General features: G+C 40.4%; 1 protein-coding gene across 1 annotated transcript; it reads left to right on the top strand.

Moving 5' to 3' along the window:
* Positions 1-693: 693 nt before the first annotated feature.
* Positions 694-1,632, top strand: LOC103287484 (olfactory receptor 4F6-like). The gene has a single exon (XM_008143199.2). The coding sequence runs from the start codon at positions 694-696 to the stop codon at positions 1,630-1,632; it is 939 nt and encodes a 312-aa protein (XP_008141421.2).
* Positions 1,633-11,604: the final 9,972 nt, after the last annotated feature.

Genomic DNA, 11,604 nt, shown 5'->3' on the forward strand with positions numbered 1-11,604 from the left:
CTGATGTAACTCATTCATTTATTTAAAATATTTCTTTCACTACCTAATATTTGCAAGATACTGTATGGGATTAAAAATTTAAAGGCACAATGATTTATAACCTTGAGTAGTTTATAATCATTTGAGGAAATAGACATGTGACCAACTCTAAATACAGTAAATAAATGTGGATGCATCGTGGGTCATGGGTAAACTTAGACATGAGGTACCATTTGATTTGGATATTAATGAATTAATTATATTTTTGGAAATAAAAATAGGATAATTTCTTGCTTGAGGAGCAAAATCAGACTCACAGGATCTTACAAGTCTTTTGTCATGGAATAGTCCTCTTTTGCCTATCCAGTATGTGAGGGAGAGGATAGTTAACAGTGGTCAAACTGATAAAGCAATTTAATATCGAATGCCCTTTGTTTATGGTTTCCATCAGGTGCATCCATGGGTACCAGTCCACCAGATCGCTCACCATTCCTTGTGCTAGCAAGACCACCTGACAACTCAGTTACTGTCATATGTAATGACAGCAACAGTGGCCAACAGAATGTTATTTGATATTTGTGAAATGCTCAGGTAATATTTGATTTCAAAAATTTATATACTTTTCCACAGAGGGTATTAATATGATAGTATTAATTTGAGTTGTGTCATTTTCTTCCTTTAGGTAACAGGACAGTGCACCTACCAAATGAGTCAATGTATAAAGCCAATCATTCTGTGGTGTCTGAATTTGTGTTCCTGGGACTCTCCGACTCCTGGGAGATCCAGCTTCTTCTTTTTTGCTTTTCTTGTCTTTTCTATTTGTCCAGTATGATGGGAAACCTCCTCATAGTGGTCACTGTGACGTTCGATCCTTATTTACACTCCCCCATGTATTTTCTGTTAGCCAACCTCTCCATAATTGACATGATATTTTGCTCTATTGCAGCACCCAAGATGATTTGTGATCTTTTCAGGGAGCAGAAAGTCATCTCCTTTGGGGGTTGTTTAGCTCAGATTTTTTTTAGCCATGCTGTCGGAGGGACCGAGATGGTGCTGCTCATCTCCATGGCCTTTGACAGGTATGTGGCCATATGTAGGCCTCTCCACTACCTGACCATCATGAGCCCACGAGTGTGCATTTTGATTTTAGTGGTTGCCTGGACTATTGGTCTCATTCACTCTTCGGCCCAGTTGGCATTTGTGGTAAACTTGCCCTTCTGTGGGCCTAATGTAGTAGACAGCTTTTACTGTGACATACCTCGGCTCATCAAACTTGCTTGCACAGACACCTATAAATTGGAGTTGCTGGTCTCTGCTAATAGTGGGTTCATTTCCTTGGGTGCTTTCTTCTTGCTCATTCTCTCTTACATCTTCCTCCTGGTCACTCTTCAGAAACACTCCTCAGGTTGTTCATCCAAGGCTCTTTGTACACTGTCAGCTCATGTTATTGTGGTGTTTTTATTCTTTGGTCCATTGATTTTTTTCTATATGTGGCCCTTGCCTTCAACACATCTGGATAAATTTCTAGCCATATTTGATGCAGTTTTAACTCCATTTCTAAATCCAGTCATTTACACATTCAGAAACAGAGAGCTGATGATGGCAATAAGGAGAGTGTTCAGTCAGGTTATGGGTTTTAGAAAAAATCACTAAGTGGCTTTATTAAAACACAAAATTTCCAAGTGACTATTCATAAATTTTCTGTCCCTAATAGCCAACCTTCATGGAGAATGAACCATCTTTCTTAGATCTTGTTCTTTTGTTTGAAACGTATTTCTTTGAGTCTTCATTTTGCTGACTGCCTGTGGTAGTTTCCATGCATTAGATAAAGCAGCCATTGCTCCCAGTCTTGAAAAAGTGGCTTCATATAGGAGATAAACCTTTTTTGTTCAACCCTGCCCTAACTCTTGGTTATCTCTCACACTTTCTAATTTCATTTCATTTATTTATTTTGTTAACCCCCACAGAGCATATTTTTTAAATTGCTTTTCAAAGAGAGTGGAAGGGAGGAAAGAAAAGAAGGGTAAAGAGAGAGAGAGAAAGAGAGAGAAACATTGATGTGAGAGAGCCACATCAATTGGTTGCCTCCCACACACCCCAACCAGGGCTGGGGACTAAACCCACAACTGAGGTACATGCACTTGACTGGTAATTGAACCCATGACCCTTCAGTGTGTGGGCCAACACTCTAACTACTGAGACACACTGGCCAGGGTCAGCCCATTTTATTTTTTTATTATTATTTTTAAATATTTTTAGTTGTTTAAAATATTACATATATTAGTACATATATCTCCTCCCCCCACCCCATTGACCTTCCCCCAGCCTCCCCTAAGTCCATTTTATTTTTAATGGCTCCCAGTAGTTGAGGGTGTGCCAAGATCTGTCAGTTTCTCAAGGAGAGGATCTTGGTCAGCACCAAGATTCAGGATGATTAAAAGCCAGATCGTTAGGTAGCAATTTTTAAAGTTTGTAAATATATATAGTCTGTGGGACCACAAGCATAAGCCCCACTGACCACCAGTGCCAGGCAATCCCCTGGACAGCAGTTACAAAAATTGGGGTTTCAGATGAATATATAAGCTCCTATTTGGGAGATAATGATGAGTTGTGTGAAGCAGAGGGAGAATGCAAAGATGGTGGGCACTTGCCTCTATTCTCTGAGAGCAGGTCTGTCCCTGGGCCCCTATATGTGGGCCAACCTGAAGCTTTCCCCTCAGGCCAAAGCTCCAGTACAGGCAAATAGGCCTCTTTCACAGAAAGACTGGGCTGTGTTTCAGTCTGCTCTCTGTGCTGTGCACTGGGGGTGGTAGTCCTGCCAAAAGCTGTCTCTGCAATTTTTGTAGTCTGTTGGGACCCAGGAACCCAGCCCCTCTGGCCACCAGGGTCAGGTGTTCAAGGGACATCCTCTGTATGGCAGTCACAAAGACCAGGGCACCAGACACCCACGTAAAAGCTCCCTTTAGGGAGATACTAATGCTCTAGAGCAGTGATTTTTAACCTTTTTCATCTCTCTCTTTTTTTTTTTTTTATGGTAAATTTTTTTTAAAAATATTTTTATTGAGGTATTATATGTGTACATATCTTACCATTACCCCCCCCACCGCACACCCACACATGCCCTCCCCCCCAGAGTTTTGCGTCCATTGTTTATGCTTATATGCATGCATACAAGTCCTTCGTTTGATTTCATAACTCCCCCACCTTTCCCAAACTTTCCCCCTGTACTTTGAAAGTCTGTTTGATGCTTTACTGTCTCTGTATCTATCTTTTTGTTCACCACTTTATAATGTTCTTTACTATCCCTAAATGAGTGAGATCATGTGGTATTTTTCTTTCATTGACTGGCTTATTTCACTTAGCATAATGTTCTCCAATTCCATCCAGGTTGCTGCAAATGATGAGAATTCCTTCTTTTTTATGGCAGCGTAGTATTCCATTGTGTAGATGTACCACAGTTTTCCGATCCAGTCATCTGCTGATGGGCACCTAGGCTGTTTCCAAATCTTAGCTATTGTAAATTGTGCTGCTATGAACATAGTGGTGCATATATCCTTTCTGATTGGTGTTTCTAGTTTCTTCGGATATATTCCCAGGAGTGGGATCACTGGGTCAAATGGGAGTTCCATTTTCAGTTTTTTGAGGAAACTCCATACTGTTCTCCACAGTGGCTGCACCAGTCTGCATTCCCACCAGCAGTGCACGAGGGTTCCTTTTTCTCCGCATCCTCGCCAACACTTGTTGTTTGTTGATTTGTTGATGATAGCCATTCTGACAGGTGTGAGATGGTACCTCATTGTTGTTTTGATTTGCATCTCTCGGATAATAAGTGACTTTGAACATGTTTTCATGTGTCTCTTGGCCTTCCTTCTGTCTTCTTTTGAAAATATTCTGTTTAGGTCTGTTGCCCATTTTTTTATTGGATCATTTATCTTCCTCTTATTGAGTTGCATAAGCTGCCTGTAGATGTTGGAGATTAAACCTTTATCAGTGATAGCATTTGCAAATATGTTTTCCCATGCAGTGGGCTTTCTTGTTGTTTTGTTGATGGTTTCTTTTGCTGTAAAAAAGCTTTTTATTTTGATGTAGTCCCATTTGTTAATTTTCTCTTTAGCTTCCATTGCCCTAGGGGCAGTGTCAGTGAAGAAGTTCTTGTGGCATATGTCTGAGATTTTGTTGCCTGTGGATTCCTCTAGTATTTTTATGGTTTCCCGTCTTATGTTTAAGTCCTGTATCCATTTTGAGTTTATTTTTGTGTATGGTGTAAGTTGGTGATCTAGTTTCATTTTTTTGCATGTATCTGTCCAGTTTTCCCAACACCATTTATTGAAGAGACTGTCTTGACTCCATTGTATGTTCATGCCTCCTTTGTCAAATATTAATTGAGCATAGTGGTTTGGGTCGATATCTGGGTTCTCTATTCTGTTCCATTGATCAATATGTCTGTTCTTGTGCCAGTACCAGGCTGTTTTGAGAACAGTGGCTTTGTAATACAGCTTGAAATCTGGTATTGAGATCCCACCTACTTTATTCTTCTTTCTGAGGATTGCTGAGGCTAGTCGGGGTCTTTTTTTATTCCAGATGAATTTTTGGAGAGTTCTTTCTAGGTCTGTGAAATATGCTGTTGGTATTTTGATGGGGAGTGCATTGAATCTGTAGATTGCTTTGGGTAGTATGGACATTTTAATGATGTTGATTCTACCAATCCAGGAACATGGTATGTTCTTCCATCTGTTTACGTCTTCCTCTATCTCTTTTTTCAGTGTCCTGTAGTTTTCTGCGTATAGGTCTTTTACCTCCTTAGTTAAGTTTATTCCTAGGTATCTTAATTTTTTTGGTGCAATGGTAAATGGGATTGCTTTTTTAGTCTCTCTTTCTGTAAGTTCATTATTGGTGTATAGAAAAGCCATAGATTTCTTGGCGTTAATTTTGTGTCCCGCTACATTGCCGAATTCATTTATTAAGTCTATTAGTTTTTTGATGGAATCTTTTGGGTTTTTTATGTACAGTATCATGTCATCTGCAAATAAGGACAGCTTCACTTCTTCTTTTCCAATTTGGATGCCTCTTATTTCTTCTTCTTGCCTAATTGTGATAGCTAATACTTCCAGTACTATGTCAAACAGGAGTGGTGAGAGTGGGCATCCCTGTCTTGTTCCTGTTCTTAGGGGAAATGGTTTTAGTTTTTGCCCATTGAGTATGATGTTTGCTGTGGGTTTATCATAAATAGCTTTTATTATGTTGAGGTATGAGCCTTCTATTCCCACCTTGTTGAGAGTTTTTATCAAGAAAGGGTGTTGGATTTTGTCAAATGCTTTTTCTGCATCTATTGATATGACTATGTGATTTTTATCTCTCAATTTGTTTATGTGATGTATCATGTTTATTGATTTGCGGATATTGTACCATCCTTGCATCCCTGGAATAAATCCTACTTGGTCATGGTGTATGATCTTTCTGATGTACTGCTGGAGCCGATTTGCTAGAATTTTGTTGAGGATTTTGGCATCAATGTTCATGAGGGATATTGGCCTGTAATTCTCTTTCATTGAGTTGTCTTTATCTGGTTTTGGTATTAGGGTGATGCTGGCTTCATAGAATGAGCTTGGAAGTGTTCCTTCCTCTGGAATTTTTTGGAATAGTCTGAGGAGGTTAGGTTTTAGTTCTTCCTTGAAAGTTTGATAAAACTCTCCTGTGAAGCCATCAGGCCCCGGGCTTTTGTTTGCCGGAAGCTTTTTGATGACTGCTTCAATTTCTTCCATAGTTACTGGCATGTTGAGCTGTTTAGAATCTTCCTGATTGAGTTTTGGAAGGTTGTATTTTTCTAGGAATATGTCGATTTCCTCTAGGTTGTCCAGTTTGTTGGAATAGAGTTGTTCGTAGTATTTTGTAACAATCCTTTGTTTTCGTCGGGGTCTGTTGTTATTTCACCTCTTTCATTTCTGATTTTGTTTATTTGGGTCCTCTCTCTTTGCTTCTTGGTGAGCCTGGCTAGAGGTCCATCAATCTTGTTTATCCTTTCAAAGAACCAGCTCTTGGTTTTGTTGATCTTTTGTATTGTTTCTTTGGTCTCTATGTCGGTTATCTCCGCTCTGATCTTTATTATTTCTTTCCTTTTGCTTACACTGGGCTTATCTTGTTGCTCTCTCTCTAACTCTTTGAGTTGTTGGGTTAGGTAATTTATTACTATTGTTTCTTGTTTTTTGAAGTAGGCTTGTAGAGCTATGAACTTCCCTCTCAGGACTGCTTTCATTGTGTCCCATAGATTTTGGATTGTTGTGTTTTCATTGTCGTTTGTTGCCATGATGTTTTTTATTTCTTCCTTGATGTCTTTGGTAACCCAGTCATGGTTTAATAACATGCTGTTTAGTCTCCAAGTGGTTGATTTCTTTGGGTTGTTTTTATTGTAGTTGATTTCCAGTTTTATGCCACTGTGATCTGAGAAGATACTTGATATGATTTCTATCTTCTTGAATTTGTAGAGACTTTGCCTATGTCCTAACATATGGTCTATCTTTGAAAATGACCCATGTGCACTTGAGAAGAATGTATATTCTGTGGCTTTGGGGTGAAATGTTCTGAAGATGTCGATTAATTCCATCTGTTCTAGTGAGTCATTTAGGATTGATGTTTCTTTGCTGATTTTTTGTTTAGAGGATTTGTCCAATGGTGATAGTGGGGTATTGAAGTCTCCTACTATGATTGTATTACTGTCAATCTCTCCTTTGATATCTTCCAGGAGTTTTTTAATGTATCTTGGTGCTCCTGTATTGGGTGCATATATGTTTACCAGAGTTATTTCTTCTTGTTGGATTTCTCCCTTTAGTATTATGAAGTGGCCTTCATTATCTCTTGTTATGTCCTTCACTTTGAGATCTAATTTGTCAGATATAAGTATTGCAACCCCAGCTTTTTTTTTCATTTCCATTTGCCTGGAAAACCTTTTTCCATCCCTTTACTCTCAGTCTGTATGCATCCTTTTTTTTGAGGTGGGTTTCCTGTAGACAGCAGATATCTGGGTTTTGTTTTCTTATCCAGTCTGTTACCCTGTGTCTTTTGATTGGGGCATTCAATCCATTTACATTTAAAGTTATTATTGATAGGTACTTATTTGACGCCATTTTTATTCTATACCCCTGTGTACCTTTTTTGCTTCCTATTTCTTTCTTTTTTTTTTTTTTTTTTTTTTTACAGCAGACCCTTTAGCATTTCTTTCATTGCTGGTTTGGTGGTGATAAACTCCCTTAGTCCTTTTTTGTCTCTGAAGCTCCTGATTTCACCTTCAATTTTGATTGATAGCCTTGCTGGGTACAGTATTCTTGGATTTAGACCCTTCCTTTGCATGACTTGGTATATTTCATTCCATTCCCTTCTGGCCTGATGAGTTTCTGTTGAGAAATCAGTTGCTAGTCTGATGGGGGTTCCTTTGTATGTAACTGTCTGTCTCTCTCTGGCCGCTTGTAAGATTCTTACTTTGTCGTTGGTGTTTGCCAACTTAACTATAATGTGCCTTGGCGTCGGTCTTTTGGGGTTCATTTTGCTTGGAACTCTGTGAGCTTCTTGGATTTGTGTGGGTTTTTTCTTCCCTATATCAGGGAAGTTTTCTGTTATTATTTCTTCAAACAGGTTTTCTATTCCTTGCTCAGTTTCCTTTCCTTCTGGCACCCCTATTATCCTGATGTTGTTTTGTTTTGTATTGTCCTGAAGTTCCCTTACGCTCTCCTCAATCTTTCTAATTTTTGTTTCTAGAAGCTGTTGTAATTGGGTATTTTTTTCCATCTTGTCTTCTAGCTCACTTATGCGGTCCTCTGCTTCATCTAGTCTACTCTTGATGCTTTCTATTTAGTTCTTTACAGCAGCGATGTCATTTTTCATTTCTTCTTGGTTCTTCTTCATTTCTTCTTGGTTCTTACTCATATTGTCGAATTTGTCTTCCATCCTTTTCAGCCACTTTATGACCATTTCTCTGAATTCTTTCTCTGATAGGTTGTTTGCCTCTAAATCGTTTACTTCCTTTTCTGGTGATGCCTGCTTCTCTTTCCTGTGGGGGCTGTTTCTTTGTCTCCTCATGGTCTCTCTTCTCCGGATGTCTGGTTATATAGATTTCTCTCTCTGGCGTTGATTTAAAGGTATAAAATACAACACAACCAGGCACAACAGACAAGGCACTGAACAGAATTGTATTCACGATATTAATAACCTCCAATAAAGGTAACCACCAGAGAAAGACAAATTAGGGAATAGGAGTGGAAGAGGGAGAGTAAAAAGAAAGAACAACAATGAAGAAAAAAAAAAAACAACAACAACAAAGAGTGTGAATCTGAACTTGGGAAAAGAGCAGAAAGAAAGAAAAGAAATAACAGAAAAGAAAAAGAAAAGAAAAAAAAAGTAAGAGAGACAAGAATGATACTAAGAGAGAAAAGGGGAACAAACTATATATATGGGGAGTAAACTCCACTAGAACAACCACTATTCCCAGCAAATTCCAGCAACACGAGCCTGGAGATTAATACAAACTGCAACAGCAGCTAATATCAAGTGAGGCAAGGGAAAACAAAAGTAAAAAACAAACAAAAACAAAGCAAACAAAAGAACCAACCAAACCAACAAAAAGAATAATCAAAACAATCTCCTAAAAAAGCATAAAAATTCAATCTAATCAACATTCAAGCAAACAACAACAAAAGGTCCGAGAGAAAAATAATTTTTTAAAGGTAGCGTAGAGAGAGGTTTGTATGGATTTGGAGCAGGGGGTTGGGAATTAGATATATAAGTAGGGTGAAGTTTTAGCAGGGAGTAAACTGAAAAAGTAGGGAAAATCTAAAGCCAGAAAGGGTTAAGATAAACTGGGGACCAAAAGGGGAAAGGTTAGGAGGAGAGTGATGGCATAATGTTAGCTTTGAGATAGGGTAAAGCGATTGTAAGGGAAAGATGCAAATCGAATGTAGGACACTAATCCAAAAATAAAAGAAAGAGAAAATCAAATGACATTAAAAAAAAAAAAAGTAAAATAATAGTAATAATATTGCTGATTGAAAATAAAAATGTAATAATTAAAAAGGTGAAAATCAAGTGAGGAAAAAGAAAAAATATTAGTTTCTTAAGTATAAGATGCAAAAAATGAAAATAAAAAAATATGAGAATAAAAAATTTAAAAAATTGAAAAAAGAATTGAAAATTAAAAAATAGGAAGACTAAAATGTGCAGTAGCGGCTGTCATTCACTTCCTCTATTATTCTGTTTGGTACGCCTTTTTCCCAGTCTGGGCGGTATATCAGTTCAGCTTCATTCCAGGGCTCCTCAGTGTTGGAAGCCAGTCCTGCTTTTTAAGCCAGCCCTGTCTTAATTTCTCGTATTTATTTTTGATTACACCAGAGACAATTAGCGTTTCAGCCCCTGGGTGGCAGTGTTTCTGAATTGACTTCCGGGCCTCTCTAGCTCTTTTTTCTTTTTTTTTTCCCCTTCTATGGCACTCACTACCGGTTTGTAGAGGTGTGCGCCTCAGAGCTGCCTCTCTGATGGTCACACGCAGCTCTGGCCCCAGGTTCCGAAAAAACACCTTCCCCCTGCAGTCTTTCAGGGTTTCCACCTGGGTTTGCCTCTGTATTGGGCTTAGCAATCAGAGTCGGAAAGAGCCCAGGTGTGCGGACCGTGGGTCTGTGCCCCAGACTAAGGAGCCTGCACTCCTTTGAAAATTCTTAGTCTGACCCTCCTCGTCAGATTAAAATGAGTTGCTTTCAAGAGGTCACTTCTGTTAGCAGCTCAGAAGACCCCCCTCCTCATTCACGGATCACGGCAGTTCCAACTGCCGCTGATTTTTCTAGGCACAGACCTCCCGGCTCCTGCCGGTCCTGCGGCTGCCGCACTTCCCTCACCCAGCGCTTCCCTCACCCACCGCGGGGATTAGAAACCGCAGCTTATTTCAGACAAAATCTGACCTTTCCGTGGTGCAGTGAAGAGTTTCTTTGAATCCAAATGTTTGCGCTGATAGGGGACCGGTGGTCTGGTGCTCCCAGCAGTTCAGTGTTTGCAGTTGTCGCGGAAAGTCAGGTTTCCCCTAAAATCCTCCTTTCCTTGCAAGATGGCGAGGCGCCCGGCGAGCCCGCAGCTCCAGGAGGGGACCCAGCCCCTGTGGGTGCTGCGCGGTCAGAGGAACACTGCCCAGCACTCCCCCGCCTTCTCCTGGAGTTTAGCTGTCCCTTGGCTTGCCCACATACACTCCCTCTGCGAGCCTCTGCTGCTCCGACTCTCCGCCCCAGGAACAGACCCCAAACCTGACTCTATTCCGTCGCCATTTTTTTCCTCTCCCCTTTTTCATCTCTTGGCACACATAAACTACTAAAATTCTGCAGCACTTGAAAATATATTTTATATTTTAGACTGAACTGATTAAAAAAAATAGGTAAATTTTGATTCATTCACACCAGACAGCTATTGTGTTGGCTGTTGTCATTTCTTTAATGTGACAATCTAAGGGAAAAGAGGTCAGTGCCCCTGACTAAGTAGTTAGGTATTGCATGTTTTAAAAATTCTTGGGGTATATGGGTTGAAAAGCACTGCTCTAGAGCTCTGCATAGGGAGAGTGAGAAGATGGCGCTGTTCAGTCTCTTTCTGGAGAGCGCTCCAGCAGGTCCTCAAATGTGTGTCAAGTCACATGCCTGACCCTCAGGCTCCTGCTCCAAGGTAGGCAAAAATCAAAGGAGCTTCTCCCACACAAGGTCCAGAGAGCCCTTGGCCACCATTTTCACACTGGGCCCTGGGGCAAGTGAGTTCTGCGCCTGAAAAGCAGTTTCTCAGATTATTATAGCCTTGATGGTCTTGTGAATGACAGCCCTGTTAGCTTTCAAGCTAGATGTCTTGGGGGATTGTCACTGGTGAAGGTCTTAAAAGTTGGGGTACCTGTTGTAGGGTTTAAACCCTTTGCTCCTCAGGGAGCAGCTCCAGGTTTTGGGTTCTTCCCAACTATGGGTCACTGTGCCCCGTGTGGGGTTCATGAGGAGATTGTGTTCTAGCCTCTCCTACCTGCTCTCCTTGGCTCAATGTGTAGGAGTTGCTTAGCCAGTTGTTTGTTTGTTTTTCAGAGAAATTTGTTCCAAATGTACTGTAGATTTGGTATGTTTGATGGAGAAGGTGAGTTTAGGGCCCTCTTAGGTGCCATCTTGAACCGGAACCAGGACCATTTTCTGCCATACGTCACTGAGGGTTTATGGACCTTCAGCACCATATTCTCCTGTATTTTGTTTTTACTGAAGAATGGGTGTGTGGACGAAATGGGCCACATGCTGACCTGCCAAGCTCAGGGGAGGCCTGCATGACAGTCTTGCAAACTCAGAGACCTAAAGTAACCACAAAGGATGGTCTGAAATTAAACTTGAACTAAACGCAGTTATGGTGGGCAGTTACATCCTAGGCCAGTATCTTCCCTGACAAAGATCAACTTAGATCTTTCCTGAGCCCATTTGCCTTTTGCCTCTAAGATAACATATCTGTGAGATGTCTGGGTAACTTGTAACTTCCCTTTATCTGGAGCCCCTGGGGCACAACCAAATGTGGTGGGCGCCAGGACAGATACCACAAATTCCTTCATTATCATGTTAATTGTTCCTGCACTCACCTAAGTATGTG

The sequence above is a fragment of the Eptesicus fuscus genome, chromosome 5 (genome assembly GCF_027574615.1).
Source record: "Eptesicus fuscus isolate TK198812 chromosome 5, DD_ASM_mEF_20220401, whole genome shotgun sequence".
Taxonomy (NCBI): Eukaryota; Metazoa; Chordata; class Mammalia; order Chiroptera; family Vespertilionidae; genus Eptesicus; species Eptesicus fuscus.